The sequence below is a fragment of the Gymnoscopelus braueri genome (genome assembly GCF_963280865.1).
Source record: "Gymnoscopelus braueri genome assembly, chromosome: 21".
Classification (NCBI taxonomy): Eukaryota; Metazoa; Chordata; class Actinopteri; order Myctophiformes; family Myctophidae; genus Gymnoscopelus; species Gymnoscopelus braueri.
The window spans coordinates 30,298,510-30,315,343 of record NC_137623.1 but is presented as its reverse complement, the minus strand read 5'-3'; the positions used below and the strand labels follow the sequence as shown (position 1 = coordinate 30,315,343).

The 16,834-nt window shown below is 40.0% G+C and overlaps 1 protein-coding gene across 1 annotated transcript; it reads left to right on the top strand.

Moving 5' to 3' along the window:
* The first annotated feature begins 239 nt into the window (after positions 1–239).
* On the top strand, positions 240–16,120 carry cnn3a (calponin 3, acidic a). Its single transcript, XM_080418040.1, has 7 exons — positions 240–486; positions 11,890–12,011; positions 12,851–12,917; positions 13,670–13,807; positions 13,932–14,048; positions 14,412–14,558; positions 14,887–16,120. Exons 1-7 carry the CDS (start codon positions 430–432, stop codon positions 15,223–15,225), a joined length of 987 nt encoding a protein of 328 aa, XP_080274166.1. The 5' UTR covers positions 240–429; the 3' UTR covers positions 15,226–16,120.
* The last annotated feature ends 714 nt before the right edge of the window (positions 16,121–16,834 follow it).

Here is a 16,834-nt window from a genome sequence, read left to right as displayed (position 1 = left end):
ATTTTCAAAAAATCTTAGTGTTTGAAGAATTTTGCTTTTTTTTTTTTTTAACAAATCGTCTATTCAGGGGGTCCCTGGCACAAAACATTCACAGATGGGGGTCCTTGGCACCAAAAAGTTTGAGAACCACTGGAGTAGACTGTCAACAACAGGAGAGGAATGGCTCATACGGAGGCTGTTCTCATTGGTTCTCATTGCTCCGTCAACCCTGGCCATTTCTCCCCCAACAAAGTACATTGCGAGGCAGTACTTTGAGGAATCGGGTTGCTATTAGTTCACTCCCGCTCTCCTCCCTCACACAGGGATTTATTTACTCTCCGGACTTTTAAATAAGGATCGACCCTGAAAACGCTCGTTTTGATAAGGTCGCGCGAAGGGGGTCGCTTTGCTACATTGTAGCCATTGACTTGTTTTCGCACGAAAACCAAAATGACTAGTTTCAATAAGGGACCAGCATATGGATTATCCGCAGAAGTGAAAAGCAAAGTAAGTCGTAATGTTTTTTGTTGTTTTTTGCCCTAAAAACGAAACCTAAAACTCAGATATTTCGGTTTTTTTCTTGCTTTTTTGGTTTGGGGAATGCATAATTCCACTAAGTGATCAAAGCGGACTAGAGTCGCATTGTAATTTTATGAATATGCAGCTCTTTTAATCCGCACAAAATACTTTTACATTTCGTTCCTGATATTATTCTAGGCATTAAACGCTCGAGTTGCTGCTAAAAAAAGGGGCCCCGAGACAAATACTTTCCCTTGCATTGTGTAAATCTTTATGTCCATTGATTGGAACACAGGGGCAGTTATTAAAACCAATCTATGCCTTGAAGCTGGGGAAAGTATATGATTTATTTTTGCTATTCTATTCTAGCCTTGGATCAAGACTATAGATGTATTTTTTTTAAATCGATTTTGACATTACAGATACGAAAGTAAAACTCAATAAAATGCATCTATGATAGTTTTGATCCAAGGCTAATTCTATCCTGAGTTTTCATATAAATGTTAGAAATGAAGGAAAGAAGCTTGCATGAGATGAAAGCCAAGTCCAACTCATTGTTCCCATAGGGAGGAAGGTCCAACTCATTGTTCCCATAGGGAGGAAGGCGCCAGCTGGAGGATAGTAGGCTATGGGTCAATGAGATTATAGCTTATTAATATTAGAATATCCATCCACGCACGTCTGTATAAGTATTGTTTTAACGATGTTTTTGACAGTTAATGGATGCCACGCGAGCCTGTGTCACAGAGGGTTTAGCCCAGATATATTTCCCCTTTGTCTGAAAAAAGTTGGTGTGCAAAGTTTCCAAACATGTTAAAACACCAGTGACATCTAAAACATATTATCTTTAAACCTAAATGCGTTTGACAAACGACCCTTTGCCATCAGTAGGGGAGACCAGGGTCAAAAGTAACACTATTTTCATTTTCCTTCATAATTCACAGACTACTTGAAATATACTAGTCATCTTTTGATATAAGAAACATGTATGCCCTAATTAATAATACCATTAGCATACAAGATTTCACTAGTAAGGACAAGACTAAAATATTACTTTTAATGCAATAAGTCAGAGTGTTCCTAACAGTGGTCTGGGCCATTCAAAAGATTTTTTTCCTCTGTCTCCTATTAGTAGGAAATGGCTAAATCATGACATCATTGTGGGGGAGAGAAAAACTGTGCAGGCCAAGGGAAAGTAATAGCTATCCCTCTCTCCATGATTTGAACCATTTCTATTAGCTGGCCTGGCTGCGATTTTTCATCACGTTTGCACTTCGTCTGTCAAAAATAACAAGTGTGTTGTAAAAGTTAAGCATCAATATGTACAGTCAGAAATGTGCAGAACTTAAACTTAGGGGCATACCACAGTGGTTCTCAACCTGTGGGTCGGGACCCCCAGAGGGGCCCTCACATGATTCTTTTAGGGGGGTCTCCAGGTGACAGTGTCAATTTAAGGACTTTTAAGACCCTTTTAATACCTCAAAACCAAAAAGATCATTACTGCATCAAAAGTAATCAACAAACTATATACTATAAAAACTGGTCAAACATTGGCCAAATTTTCATTTGTCAAATAATATAAGGAGGCAATCTTTTTGAAAATAGCCGATATATGAGCTTGTATATTAATCGGTGGAACCGACTCCGAGTCGAACAAAATTGAATGCCTCAACTCCTACATTCCAAGTGCTTTCCAGTTCAAATATGATTATTTTGTGGGGTCACGACCTGAAATGGTTGAGACTGGCTGGCCTACCATATGTCATTTGAGTCTGCTCTGCAAGGGAAATGACGACTGCTAGATTGAAATCCATGTCTACTTTTGGAAAATAGTTCCTACTACACCTACAGTCTTGACGGGCCAGCATTCAGAGATGTGCTTCTTAAAGTTGGACACCTTTTTTCATTTTGTTTCTCCAACTACTCTCACATTGAACCCTGTTCAATTAGTGAAAACTAGAATAGTCAGAGTGCACATGAACAATGGATTCAGGGGATGAGGGTTGGGGGATGCTGAAGGTTTCATTACTCTGCAAGTGGTATGCATTAGAATTGGATGCCTGAGATTCCTGTACAAACCCCCTTGATGAGGACCCCATCCATGCTGCAATTCATAGTGTTTGTCTCTCTAAAATTAGTCAAATCATGTTGTGTTCCAAGTGAACCTCATCATTCACGCTCTGTAATATCCCTTCTGAGTTTTCCATTAGAGGTGAGGTGCAATGTAACTTTCACCAAAAGTGATATGACCAATTCTACAGCTACAATAACATTCTAGACAATTGTGCTTCCAATTTTGTGGCAACAGTTTACGGAAGACCATTTTCTGTTTCAGAATGACAATCTCCTCGTGCCCCAACCCCCCCCCCCCCTCCCACGCACACAGATACAGAAATTGTTTGTTGAGATGACTGAGGAAATTGGAAGCACACATTCTACACAATTTGTGTAGAATGTTATTCCATTCAATGAAACAAAGGACACTAATTATAATGGGTGTACTGTACACTGACTTTGGTCATACTCCTATAGTGTGTGGCAGAAATGAGTTCTCATTTGACATGGGTCTGTATTGGAAGAGATTGAGAACTGTCTGGAAGCAGCTCCGCTAGGATGCTGAAATCTGTTTTGGATAAAGCTGTCCCTTTTTAATTAGTTAATCTTTTTTTGTTATTAGGCTGTCTCTTGCGGCCTTTTTCTGATCCAGTCAGTAATTCAGGAGTCTGCTTGTGTGTCATGCGTCTGCTGCTTTGTCAGGCAACGTTATTTGCTCCTGTTCACTTTTTATAGTTTTTCTTCACACTGTGGCTTGACAACTCCCTAGATGAGGTAATCCACACTTTTAAATGGGTCATATGGGCTTGTCTGAGCAGAGTCATGAAATTATGAAAATATTAGTTCCTAATTCTACTTGTATTCCCATAGATATTTTCCAGTGTGACTGCCAACAGCCAGGCTTTTATTGGAGAGCTGGTGATACACATTCAAGACTTTTTGACAGAGGAAATGGAAAGCAGCTTGGTTTCCAGTGTATCTGCTTGTTAACCTCGGACGATAACCAGCTGCTGTCGGTCAGCGACGTTTTCAAGAGATTGTCAGATTTTGTTTTCCAAGCCATAGATGTCTGCATCTCTGAATCGTTCAAGTTGACGATCGCACCCATTGAAAGCACAAACCTCCTTTTGATTATCAAGCTTAAAACGTTGCTGTTGGGCATTCCAATGGAAAACTGAAACCTGAAACTTTGGTGATTCCCTGTAATAAAACACTTGGGTTCACCCCAGCCAGTTTTTCAAGGTTTTAACCTTGAGGTAGGTTTAAGTGTTAGCCAAATGTTTGACAGAATGGCAACAAGAGAAATAACTCCTCAGTGTCTGAGCACATCTGTCAACTTCAAGCCCACTTAAAAAAAATCCCCAGAAGGGAATGAGGTCATGAACTTTGATGACTTGTTAGTCTAGTTTTGCAAGTTAGTCTGTTTTCGTTAATGGTAGAAGCAAGTTTTTCATTCAAGACTTCAACTCGAGAGAAGAACACTAGGTTGAGGTGGAAATGAGATTCATGAGCATTGTGAGACACATGTTGACATCAATTCACTGATTGTCAAAAGTGTAAATTGTGGTAAAGATCTCAACCTCCTCAGGCCACAATACCATTTTCTTATTATCTAGCCTAGTCACTGTTACCAAATGGGTTGTACAACATGCACTAATACCTACCATTGTCTATTGCTAATGAAAATTGCAAATTGTTTTAACATCAGTGATCAGAATGGCTAATAACACAGCGAATCTCATGTTATCAATCTCATGTTTTCACCCTAGCAAGAAAGGCAATTATTGTTTGAAGATGTCAGATAAGGCCATGTGTGGCTGGTGGTGTAAATGCATCAACCAAGTAGTGTGTGTAATTATAAGGTGATTGCTCTGTATTTTTATGTTCTAATACAAACAGACAGTCTTACTGTACACTAGGCCTGTATCAAGGCATACCTGAGCTCCCTCTAAGGCACGTGGCAAATTAGAACAAAGACAAACAATGTTCTCATTCAATCATTCATCAACCTTCTAGAGGCCATGATGACCCTGAAGTATCTTTGTTCGAGTTTGTTCTTCGCCCCCTTGAAGTTTGGTTTGCCTTTGAGTGGGCGCGTTGATGTCACATCAGGACAACAGAGTTAGTGTTTCTGTCTGCCAAGCCGAAAAGAAAACTATTTGGAACTTGGAAGCCTGACAACAGCATCGATTCGTTTCCCCCAAATATATATATATATATTTTTTTTAATGAAAAATAAAACCACTGAATAGTCCATCTTTGTATCAAAACTTTGCCCTTGTGTATAATATATGGCAGTGTTTCTCAAATGGGAGTACACGTATCCCTAGGGGTATACGGCGGTTCTACAGGGGGTAAGAGATTAAGTAGAAAATGGAAACATTTATTTTACAATGTTAACTTTCTGAAATGTTATGGCCACAATTTAAAATAATCTTCTCAGGATGCACTAATTGCAACTCTTTTACTGAATTTCTTATTTGTAATGTTGTATTGTTCAGAAGTTGGGTCATCAATCATTCATTCACTGCATCGTTTTCTAAGCAAAATGTTGTACTCGGGTAAAGGGGGTACTTGGATTCTGAGCTTCAAAATATAGGTCAGGATTTCTGTTGCTATATCCGAACCCTATGCCACAATTGACGATCGTTCAGCGACAACAGGCTAATATTAGGTAAAAATAACACCTATCTACACGCCCACATCGTGTCATGTTGTGATTGTGAGCTTCTGGATTGGCTTTTTTCCGCAAAGAGAATTGTTTTACAGGGGAAAAAAGGAGGGGACCAAGTATTGACCCCTGAGGATCCCCACCGGTCAATGAAGTATAAGATTTAAGTGGTCAACTGCCCATAGATTAAACTGAAACTAAAAGCTTTGACACTCAAGCCTCCTTTTGCCAATTCTGTTCCAATGGCACAAACAGTAGGCCTTGGAGTGTATGTGAAGCCATGTCAGACCTGAAATGGTACCACCAGCCAGTGTTATCACTAGTCTCATTCCAAATGGCAGGTGATTATATGCCTTGAGAACTTTACAAAGGCGGTTATTCACATTCGTATACACAAGCCAAGTGCCAATGACCCCGAGGGAGAGGTTACAAAGTTTAGCCTAGCTATCGCCTGGATCTGAAAAGGATGTCATTTTGGTTTTGCGGTCTCTCCACTGATAACACCACCAGCCATTACACAGACTGTCATTTTGTCTTCACAGTCTTTAAACAAAATAAATAAAAAGAAACACTCCATTGCACCATTTCCCATCTTTGTCAACACACACTGTTGTCACTGAAGAGTTCTTCTCCTGGTTTGTGTATTAAAGGAACTTGTTCAATGTTAATGGCCAACTGTGGATGGAAAGAGGGATAGTGTGCTGGTTGTTGATGTGCCATTTTCTGTGGGCTCATATTCATGGCGTTTTTCAGCGGTGGAAGGTAACTAAGTACATTTTTACTCAAGTACTTAGTTACCTTACCTCAAGTACTTAGTAATGTACTTAAGTGCCATTTTGATGTATTTTTACTTTACTTGAGTATTCTTTTACTTCTACTCCACTACATCTCGGAGGCAAATCTTGTACTTTTTAGGCCTAATCTACTACAATTATTTGAAAATGATAATTACTAGTTACTTTGTAGATTAGGTTATTATTACAAACCATACACTAACCACTTCAGCCCTATATACTTTGGCTATTTGAAAATAGACGATCTACAAGCTCACAACGTGTTGCTTTGCGACTCGTTGTGAGCTTGTAGATCTGCTATTTTCAAAGGATTTTATACATTTGGAAGCTTGCGAAATGGGACATTCTGCCTAATGAGTACCTTTTTATTTTTGGTACTGTTAAGTATATTTTGATGCCAATACTTTTCTGCTTTTACTCAAGTAAATTTTGAATACTGGACTTTTATTTGTAAGAGTATTTCTACACGGTGGTATATTGATACTTTAACTCAAGAAAAAAATGTGAATACTTCGGGGGGGGGGGGGGGGGGGTCTTGTCCTGTCCTGGAGGTCAGCCTGTTTGACTGAGGGTTCCCACGGAGGTGGTGATGAGCACAAGACTGCTGATGAGTTGCAGGCGCAACTCCACACCAGGTACTGGCGCTGCTGTGTTCTGTTTTTAGAACGCCACTCCCCCACAGATAGGGAACTCATCCTGGGAGGCTGTGTTTGGCTCGTTCCCATGCAATGTGCTGACAGCAGAACATTCTGGTAGATTAGGATTGGTTCGATCATTGCCCTGTGATTTCCCAAATACCTTTCTGTTGTCAAGGTGACCCAACGGCTCTACTTTTAGATCAACAGGAAAGATTCTCTTCCTGTAACTATTGTTCGAGTCCCATTGACGCCAAGAAGTTTATTCTTGACTTTTTCTTATTATCTTGTTCTTTAGAAGGCCATTGCTGAGATCTTGTTTGTGTTAGTTTTGGATAGATCCGTAGAATTTGAAGGACAAGTTTAATGTGCTCTATTATTAAAGAAGATATTATTAAACATTTAGAATAACACTGTTCTTATGACTGACCTTCTAGATTGGGAAATGGTGCCTTAACCAGAACACCATAATACTTGTTTTAGTTGGGATTGAGTGTAATATCTGATACTGAAATAAGAAAGCTAGCTGTAATGATTTCCAGGCAAGAGTCTCTAGGTCATGTACCGCTTTTTAATAGATATTGTTGTATGTCTTTTTCTATGTACAGTATGTCTTCAATTAGACTTTGGCGTGGTTGTCCTGAACTTACACTTAGCTACTGAAACTATCATTTGTTTTTTGTTTTATTTTGGCTTATACTTTACTAGTTCACTTTACATTGATGGCACGGCAACTCTCACCAGATGATGTGTTTCCATGCTAAATGATGGTTAAATATTAATGAATAGCAGCTGGACTATTTGTTCAGCCTTGGTTCAGTACTCGGTCATGTGTATGATTCAACAAATGGTTAATCAGTGTGAAAGTGATAGAGGACGTGATCACATTCTGTTGTGGTCTTTGCTCTCGTTCTCTACTTCAGTTTATTTTGGTTTTATTTCTTTTTAAACTGAGGGTGTCCTCAAGGATTAGAACAGGGGAGAAGCATAGTTTTTTTTTGTTTGACCGTTCGAAATCTCTTGTTTGCAGCTTTGGGCTCAGAGCAGGGGGAGGGGCTTCTCGAGGGGATGCTGTATTTCTGTCCGTTTATTGATTTTCATTGTTGCCTCAGGGCTCCCAACATAAGACCATCCACTTGCCTTTAAAACTTCCATTGTCCAAAAATGTTTTGCACGGTCACCAGGGAATGCTTTCAGGATTCAGGTTCAGAGGTGAAATGAAAAGGAGGAGGGGGGGTTGTCTGGGGTTCAGTTCCAGTGGGGTTTAACCATAACCTTCCAGATATTCCCCTCAGAAGCTCATTTTAATGACTCCATCAAGATGAAGAGAACTGGATACTTTTTCTTTCTTTCTTTCTTTTTTCCATTGCCCTGTTTTTCTTTTCTTTTTTTCTGAGTTCTTGGCAACCCTCCTAGAAAGAACTGCTGGGGGAAGAGAGAGAGAGAGAGAGAGAGAGAAAATCTCCCTTCTCTCTAATCATGCCAGCTCTCTCTTTCTCTGAGGCTTCTATGTTCTCAGGAATGGCTTCAAAACACCAGTGACACAGAATGCCTCTGATTAATTCCCTAAATGACAGTGCTGTCGGGGCTGACATCATGGCCAGAGATGTTCCGCTCTAGCCTTTCCCCTCCAACCTCCCATTGAGTTGTGTTTAGGAACATGACATCCCCTTTGCCCTTCACCGAGATGGCAGAGGGGTGAATCTTGTGAAGTTTTCACTTTTTGCCCTGCCCATTATATGAGAATAGGTCCGGGGTATGACCTCTTTTTCGCACTGGAGGAAAATAGCATGTCATGCTTGACTGGCCCGTTGGTGAAATGTAGACCCCATGTGGCTAATTGGTCGAAATGAAACAAAGCCTTTCTTTGCTCTGAAGGCTGACCGGCAGTCAGTCGGTTTTTCCCTGGCCTTTTTACAACGTGGCTTTGTAGGAGACTAGCAGTCTACGTGTGTGTTTCTGTATTTCCGGAGCTAATCTCACAAACGTCTGGACTGATCGGCGCCAAACCTTGTATGCATATCGCCAGTAGGCAAAATGATTACTGTACTTATATGTCGTCTTTTAATGAGTTTGAGGGCTTCTACCTCAATTTCGTTGTACTTGTACAATGACAATAAAGAGTTTCTCATTCTGATTCTGATTACACTTTAATTTCATAATGGAAGTCAATGGAAATCGGATTGAAACCTTGCCCAAATTTGAAGTCCAACATCCTAGATGTGTCATATGTATAGACGACTGACGTCATAGTCGACTTAGGTCACAGTCTGGCCACATGAAGTCTGAGATCCACATGGGATCCATGCTGTTCCCATGCGGATCCCGAGATCCACAAACATGATTCGATTTCTGCATCGTATCACTGAATAAAAAGCTTGATTCTGGATTGTTCTTGATTGTAGAATTCTCCTTATTTTCAGCTTGGTTACAGTGCTTTTACTACTGCACAGATTCCTACTTCATGCCATTGCAGTTAAGCCTAAAAATGTATCCCGATTCCCAATGGCAAATATCTATGCTTTGCACATTTTAGTGGGCTTCAGAACCAAGCCCCAACTGAACTAATCTAGTGCTAATTTGATCATTTGAGATGGGGGGGAAAAGACAGACCAATAGCAATGTACATGGAACTATCTCCTTTGTAAATGATAACGACAAAAAGGTTTGGGTCACATTAATCTCCCCATGTTTAAGCCGGCACTCATAAACACAAAGAGCGGACTGTGGTGAGAGAAGGGGTCGCCAGATGTTTCGTCTCTTGCTGTCTTCCCCCTGCCGCTCGCGTCCGATAGAGTTAAACTTGTCTTTCTTTGGTTGATCGGAATTGTCTTTAGGATAAACGTATTAATAACAGTAGAGCCCGCCAGATATTTTTTTTGGAAAGTCCTAGAGACCACAGATGTACCGTTGTTTTGTTTTACAATGACCCATGAGCTTATGGTGCGGGTCTCCACTTTAATTTAACCCATGAGAGCGTAACATATTTACACCAACACTGGATATTATTGTGCTGTTAGAACCAACTGCATTGTTTTGAACACATTTGACATACTTTTGTGTACGCTTCCTTATGTGGCTTGTTTTTCTCATTCTATGGGAAACATACCCACAGGCTATGGGAAATGTTCCAGGGGGGCCATCAGGCACAGACAAACGTCTGCCTGCTGCTCTATTTACCAGAGCTTTGTTTTTGTGCACATGTTTGTGTGCACATACAGTACTGTGTGTTTGTTAGGGGCTGAACGGATAATCAGACGTTAGATTCACAAGTCACTCTCTAAAGTAAATACTAATGCTCAAATAGAGAGTGAGGACAATCTCCCAGGTGTTGTGGTTAAACGTTAGATTCACAAGTCACTCTCTAAAGTAAATACTAATGCTCAAATAGAGACTTGAGGACAATCTCCCAGGTGTTGTGGTTAAAACTGTCTAGAAACAAGAGTTGAATGAAAACCTAAGTCTTTAGGGTGGTCCTTTCATATTGTAAGTAACATGGTTGGCTTCCTAAGCAGTAGTTTTAGTGGCTGTTCTGATTCGTGAGACTATGCTTTTTCCATTGAGGTAAACGTTTTTTCAGAGACTCTATTCATTTTCATAAAATGATTGGAAAACTGTGTTAACAAAATTGAAATTGCAGCAATTAGCGTAACAAAAACAAAACACGATATTAGTCAGTCTTGTGCATCCCTGTTTATATACTGTAGCTGAACCTGCCGTAGGTGAGTGTTTGTGTGCACAGGGTGACTGAGAGATCTAACATTCAACTGGCCGATCAGAGTCTGGAACCAGCAGGGATTGCCTCTTATCTGTCACATTGTAACAGTGATGGCCATGCACAATGAGTGGAGAGGAAATGAACATGTTTGACAAAATGTAGTTGGCAAGGCTCTCCAGTGTTCACATTTTTGGCACACAGGCTTCCTCTTAGACTGTCTCCTAAAGTCATGTATCAAATCTATGAGTCCAAGAGCTCTCTCTCTCTTCTGCTCTGTCTGTTCTAATGCTCTAATACACTGTTTCCCAAACAGTGGGTCGGGACCCATCTTTGGGTCACGAGTAAATACCCCTTTTTTTTTTCTTCAATTAAAAATATTCTAATCAAAAGATTTTATAAAAGGGAAAAGAAATCACAGCTTTTCATCAATTAAATGAATTCCAACAAATTTCTAAAGTAGTTCATAGACAAAATAAATCTAATTTCCATAAATGAATAAAAGTGAAAATAGCAGATCTTCGTGCCGCGTTGTGAGCTTGTAGATCTGCTATTTTCACTAGTTTGGGTCCCTGGCAAACGTCTAATTTCTCTTTTTGTGTCTTGAGCTGAAAGTTTGGGAACCACTGCTCTAATACGCCTACAGCTGTTTTCACTGTGTCTAGAGTGACCTCAGAGGCATTCAGACTGTACCTCGGAACACCACAGCTGGGGGAAATGGACACATCCTGTATCTCCTGATAGTCCCTCGAGTGCAAAGTTTGGGGCCAATGTGTTCTGTGCGGGAAGCAGCGGTGATTGGTTTCAAACGTGTTTTAGCCATTAAATCTAGGCCCTTTCTTTAATTCCACTTAATTTGTCTGGGAATTAGTTTTATGTTTTGTCTGCAAATAAAATCCATCAGGGATTTCTAAACAATCCCAACACTAATAAAGTTGGGCCGGACATCACAACAAGTCTTTCATTCCCATAACAAAGGTTAAAGGTCAGGCTTCTTGTGGTTAGTTGTGTATAATAGCATTATAGTTGTGTATTTGATGGCTTAAAAACAAGGCACAATTTTATCTCTTAACTTAAATCATACTGTAGGCTTTAGTGGTTGTCAACATTTCAATCTGACATGAGAGTATTCCTAGCATCCATAAAAACATGTATTCTTTTTCTCACGCTGGTGTTCTGTTTTTAAGACTAGTCTTTCCTGATGTTATGACTTGTCAAAAGTCTAAATCTTTCATTTGTTTTTGAAACACCTTGCAGCCAATCCAAATCACAGGGTCTTGCGTGCTGAAATGTCTCATCACAATAATATTTGAAGCCCTCAATAGTCTGAGCACATTTTCTTTTGTGGGAAATGTTAACCTGAATTGCATTGATTTACCATGTTTTGACAGCAAATAAAGAGGGAACTGCTGTATTGTCAAAGCAGTCGTTGCCGGGTTTTTATGAGCAATGACATGTGCTGTGGGACAATCTGTGAACAACCGTAAAGTAATCGGTCACTTTGGTCTCTTGATCTTTTAGATTGCCCAGAAATATGATCTACAAAAAGAAGAGGAGCTTCGCTATTGGATTGAGGAGGTGACAGGAATGGCTATTGGGGAGACCTTCCAGAAAGGACTAAAAGATGGAGTCATCTTATGCGAGTAAGTGTGCGTGTGCGTGTGTGTGTGTGTGTGTGACTATACTTGTGAGGACCAAATGTCCCTATAAGTATAGTAGAATATGAGAAATAGACATTTCCTGGTCCTCACAAGAAAATGCTTGTTTTATGGTTAAAACAGATTTTTAGAGATACATTACATTTAGAAAAAGAATCTGGTTGGGTTTAGGATTAGACATTAGAAGTTTGGTTTAAGTATTAGAGATAGAGTTATGCCTGATTTACACTTAGTTGCGCACTGGTGTCGTGCACTGAGAAATAGCTGATCTACAGTACAAGCTCACAACGTGTGTCAGCGCAACATGTGGTGAGCTTGTAGATCAGCTATTTTTAGCCTTACTGTTATTAAAAATGTCACAAAAACAATTTGCCATCCCAAAATGTGTGTGTGTGTGTGTGTGTGTGTGTGTGTGTGTGTGTGTGTGTGTGCACATTGTACTTCTCACTCACCCTGAGATCTGCTGTTATTAGCTGCAGGTGATGCTGACAAAGATGTGGCGCAGGATAAATCAATTGCAGCAACTATTGTTATTTGACCCTTGGTCTGCATTTCACGTTCACTGTGTGTTCTTAACCACTTGAATCCCAGCATCCATATTCTGGGGGTACCATTAGCCCAAACAAATAGCAGATCTACAAGCTTGCCGTGTTGTGTGCTTGTAGATCGGCTAATTTTGGCAACAAGATTTAGTGTAGATTGAGAACCGTGGTCAAAGTGCAAAGCAACTCAGGTCCACCAAGTCTAGAGGGTTTATGTGGTTAATGACGGCATTGAATGTGTTGTCCCCCCTTTTAAAAAAAAAAACCTTCCTGTTCCTCCAGATTGATAAACAAACTGCAGCCTGGTTCAATAAAGAAAATCAACCATTCACAGCTGAACTGGCACAAGGTAAGACTTGTTCTAAACCTTCTCTAAAGGGTTCACACCCTTCAATGATAATAGGAGCCTATTTTTAAGGAAACGCTAGGAAGTTGACAACATAAAGAGGGCATTCAACTCATTTAAGACTTGTCGCCGCATGTCGTGCGATGAGAAGAAGCAGACTCATTCATTAAGCTTTCGCTACTTTCAGTCACAACCTACCTGCCTGTTATTGAGACTATACTCTTCTCACCTGAAGAAGCTAGACTTGGCAACTCACGATCTGCTTTTAAATATTTTCTCATAAGTACAATGACACTTTGGTAGAGGTTTGGGTTGTGTCTTTGCCTTGTCATGATGTAACTAGTGCAATTGACGAGATATCTTGCTCCATTGCACCTTTGATTTGAAATTGCAAGATCTCTGGAAGAGTTGGATGATGATGAGCTGAATACACAACCCAAACCTCTACCAAAGTGTCATCATTATTATTATTTTGCATTAATATTCTGCTTTTTTCTATATCTGACTCTCATCTGACTATCTGAATCTCATTTTGCTTTGTATTATTTTCACGCTCATTTTAGTAGTTGACTTTCAGTTATTTTGTTCTTATAGCTTGTTTTTATTCTTTCTCATTTGTTTTCTTTTAATAGATTTTTCTGCAAAGCAGCTTTGTATACTATGGTATTAAAAAGGGCTGTACAAATGCAATGATTGTTGTTGCTGCTGTTGTTGTTATTGAATACCCTGTGATCTCTCCTACTTTTTCTCCCCAGCTGGAAAACCTTGGGAATTTCATCAAAGCTACCCTGGGCTATGGCATGAAGCCCAATGACATCTTTGAGGCCAATGACCTGTTTGAGAATGGGAATCTGACTCAAGTCCAGAGCTCGCTGCTATCGCTGGCGAATATGGTGAGCCCAGTACCTTTTCACATGGAGGACAAACATTGCCTCATCATGAACGTACATGTGTGTCTTGAAAATTCCGTCGTCAATCATCAATAACCATGAACCAACTTTCTCTGTTACTCTCCAGGCAAAGACCAAAGGCATGGACACAAAGTGTGACATCGGGGTGAGATACTCAGACAAGCAAGCACGGCATTTTGATGATGAGAAGATCAAAGCGGGCCAGTGTGTCATTGGACTACAGGTGAGTTATGCTAAACATTCTGGTTAGTCACTGTAGATTCACAGGTCCTTGTAAAGTACATTATAAACCATCTTTTGTGTAATTCTCTCAAGCTTGTGGCAAATAGCCGTTTGTTGTTTTGTTTTGGTTGTTTGTTGGTTTTATTATTATTATTATTATCTTTTGTATAATTGTCAGGTTTTTCTTTGAGACTGTCCAATAAAACATTTTAAATGCAAACTAAGCAATATATTGGGATTTTCTAATCCATGTGGGGAGACGCTTGAAGTTTGAGATTTCAACATAATCTGGTCTCATCCACTCCCCCTCCCGTGTAATTGGAAGTAAACAGGATTCTATTTGTGGCTCTGTTCTTCTCCTCAGATGGGAACAAACAAGTGTGCAAGCCAGGCCGGAATGACCGCTTATGGCACTAGAAGACATCTTTATGACCCAAAGACACAGACAGACAAGCCTTTTGACCAGAGCACCATAAGCCTTCAAATGGGCACCAACAAAGGAGCCAGCCAGGTGAAAGCTAACTCACCCCTGCAAAGGGGTCGTCTCCCTAGTGCCTAATGTGAACCTTAACAGTGTGGCACTACTGAAAGGAGGATTTGTCTTATAAAAGCTAGTAGTAATTATTCATTTATTTTGTCTTCATTCAATTCAAGCCGAGTTAGAGGTTTACCTTGTCAATAGAATAGAGGGCTACTTGACAGGTAACCTGTGCAATGCCAGCATGAAATTTGTTTCCAAAACTGACACAGCAAAGTTTTGTCCAGTAGAGCACAAAGGTACAAAGGATTTTTGAACGACATCTAAAAATGCATTTACTTTTGCTCGCTACCTATTATAGGCTGGCATGTCGGCCCCAGGCACCCGCCGAGACATCTTTGACCAGAAGCAGGCGCAGTCCCTGGACAACTCCACCATCTCCCTGCAGATGGGCACCAACAAGGTGGCGTCCCAGAAGGGCATGAGCGTGTACGGCCTGGGCCGCCAGGTCTACGACCCCAAGTACTGCGCCAGCCCCACAGAGCCTGTCATCCATGCCAATGGTAGCCAGGGGACGGGCACCAACGGATCAGAGATCAGCGACAGTGACTATCAGGCCGAGTTCCAAGAAGAGGAGTACCAGGGAAGCTACCACGAGGACTACAGTGCCCATTACAATGACCAGGGCATTGACTATTAGTGGCCACGCCTCTTCTCCCCCTCCCCCTTATGCAGAACCGCTAGTCGGAGCAGTATTAACATGTGTATTTTATCAACACAACAGAGCAAGTCTTTTGCTATCCTCGCTAGTCTTCTTATATTTTGTTTTGTTTTTAATTCAAGCATAAAGAGAGAGAGATATTGCCTTGAGTGCATTACTATTCCACCTCACCAAGCAATGGTTGTAATGAGTTATAGTCATAAGCATAGAATGGTGAGATACAGTGTTGAAAATCTGCATTTTTTTTTATAAGTTAGATTAAATTCTTTTTAAAATCTACTGTTTTTAAGCCTTAAGAATATATGGGACACTGTGAAGTAGTGATAACTTTGTTGAACCAGCATTGTGACAAGTTACAATCCAACGTTTGTTTTTGTATTCCTGGATTTTCTACAATGGTGATTCTTACCTGTAAACGAAACATTCCTGTGTAGCAGTCTTACATGTTGGCAGACTTGATTATAATCATGTGCTTAGCCCCTTCTGTTACCACTTTCATAAGGCCAATCAAAGTTTTTGATACACAGCTTGAAAGGGGTTGAAACATTTGGATGAGCCAGTGTTTATAATTTTTCCATATTCATGAATCCAAACAATAGAATCACTGGAACAATTAGCCATTTTCCTGAAGTGAAGAGTGAGTACTTTCTAATGGCTGTTCAATTGCTGTGGACGAACAGACCAGAATTTACTCCCATCTTGTGCTCTCTGTCATCACATAGGTATAGTCATATTTGTGCCATCATGTTTATTTTCCTATTGTTTCTTGCATTCCCAAACTGTATTTATTGCCATGCCTTTGACTATAAACCAGTCCACTGTTGTATTGTTTTTAAGAAAAATTGTTATGTTTTAAATAAAGCCTTAAATTCCTTGTTTTCTCAAAGTATCTGTAGCTCCTACTAGAAAGGCCTTAGTAAACACACACACACACACACACACACACACACACACACACACACACACACACACACACACACACACACACACACACACACACACACACACACACACACACACACACACACAAAGGACTAGAACTCTGTCCATACTCAATCTGGTACAAAACTGTTCTATAGTGTATATTGTAGCAGACACAATTGTATGCATACTACTACCAGATACATTAACATGCAACAAGCAGAATTAGGGGTTAAGCCTGGATTTAACACCTATCCTTAATGGCTTAATTTAGCCAGGATTTGCGATGAATCGGTTTCATGAAAGCCGAATTATCGGCTGAATTATCTTGCCAGATTAGTTTAGCCAGAGCACCCTGGATAAGTTTATCCATGACTCGATTTCACGAAAGAAAATGTACGCAATCCTACCTTAGTTACCATGGAAATTTAGTTGTGAAGTTAACAGCCTAGTTTACTTAATCCAGTGCCTTGTTCAAGTTTTTCCACAGTTAATTCAACATTGTATATGGACTCATTTTAATGACCCTGCATTCAAATAAAATTAAATAAATACAATAAGATATAATCAATTTAATGATATTACTGAAATAGAGTGTGACCATGAATCATAATTGTTTCACAATGACTTATGTGATGTTGTCATTGTCACTCTGTTAACACTATAG

Bases quoted from the DNA above. Each gene is read 5' to 3' on its own strand.
- cnn3a (XM_080418040.1), top strand. From the start codon at position 430: ATGACTAGTTTCAATAAGGGACCAGCATATGGATTATCCGCAGAAGTG. The intron at 14,049-14,411 runs GTGAGTTATGCT...TCTTCTCCTCAG, and splicing joins AGTGTGTCATTGGACTACAG to ATGGGAACAAACAAGTGTGC. The intron at 14,559-14,886 runs GTGAAAGCTAAC...TACCTATTATAG, and splicing joins CCAACAAAGGAGCCAGCCAG to GCTGGCATGTCGGCCCCAGG.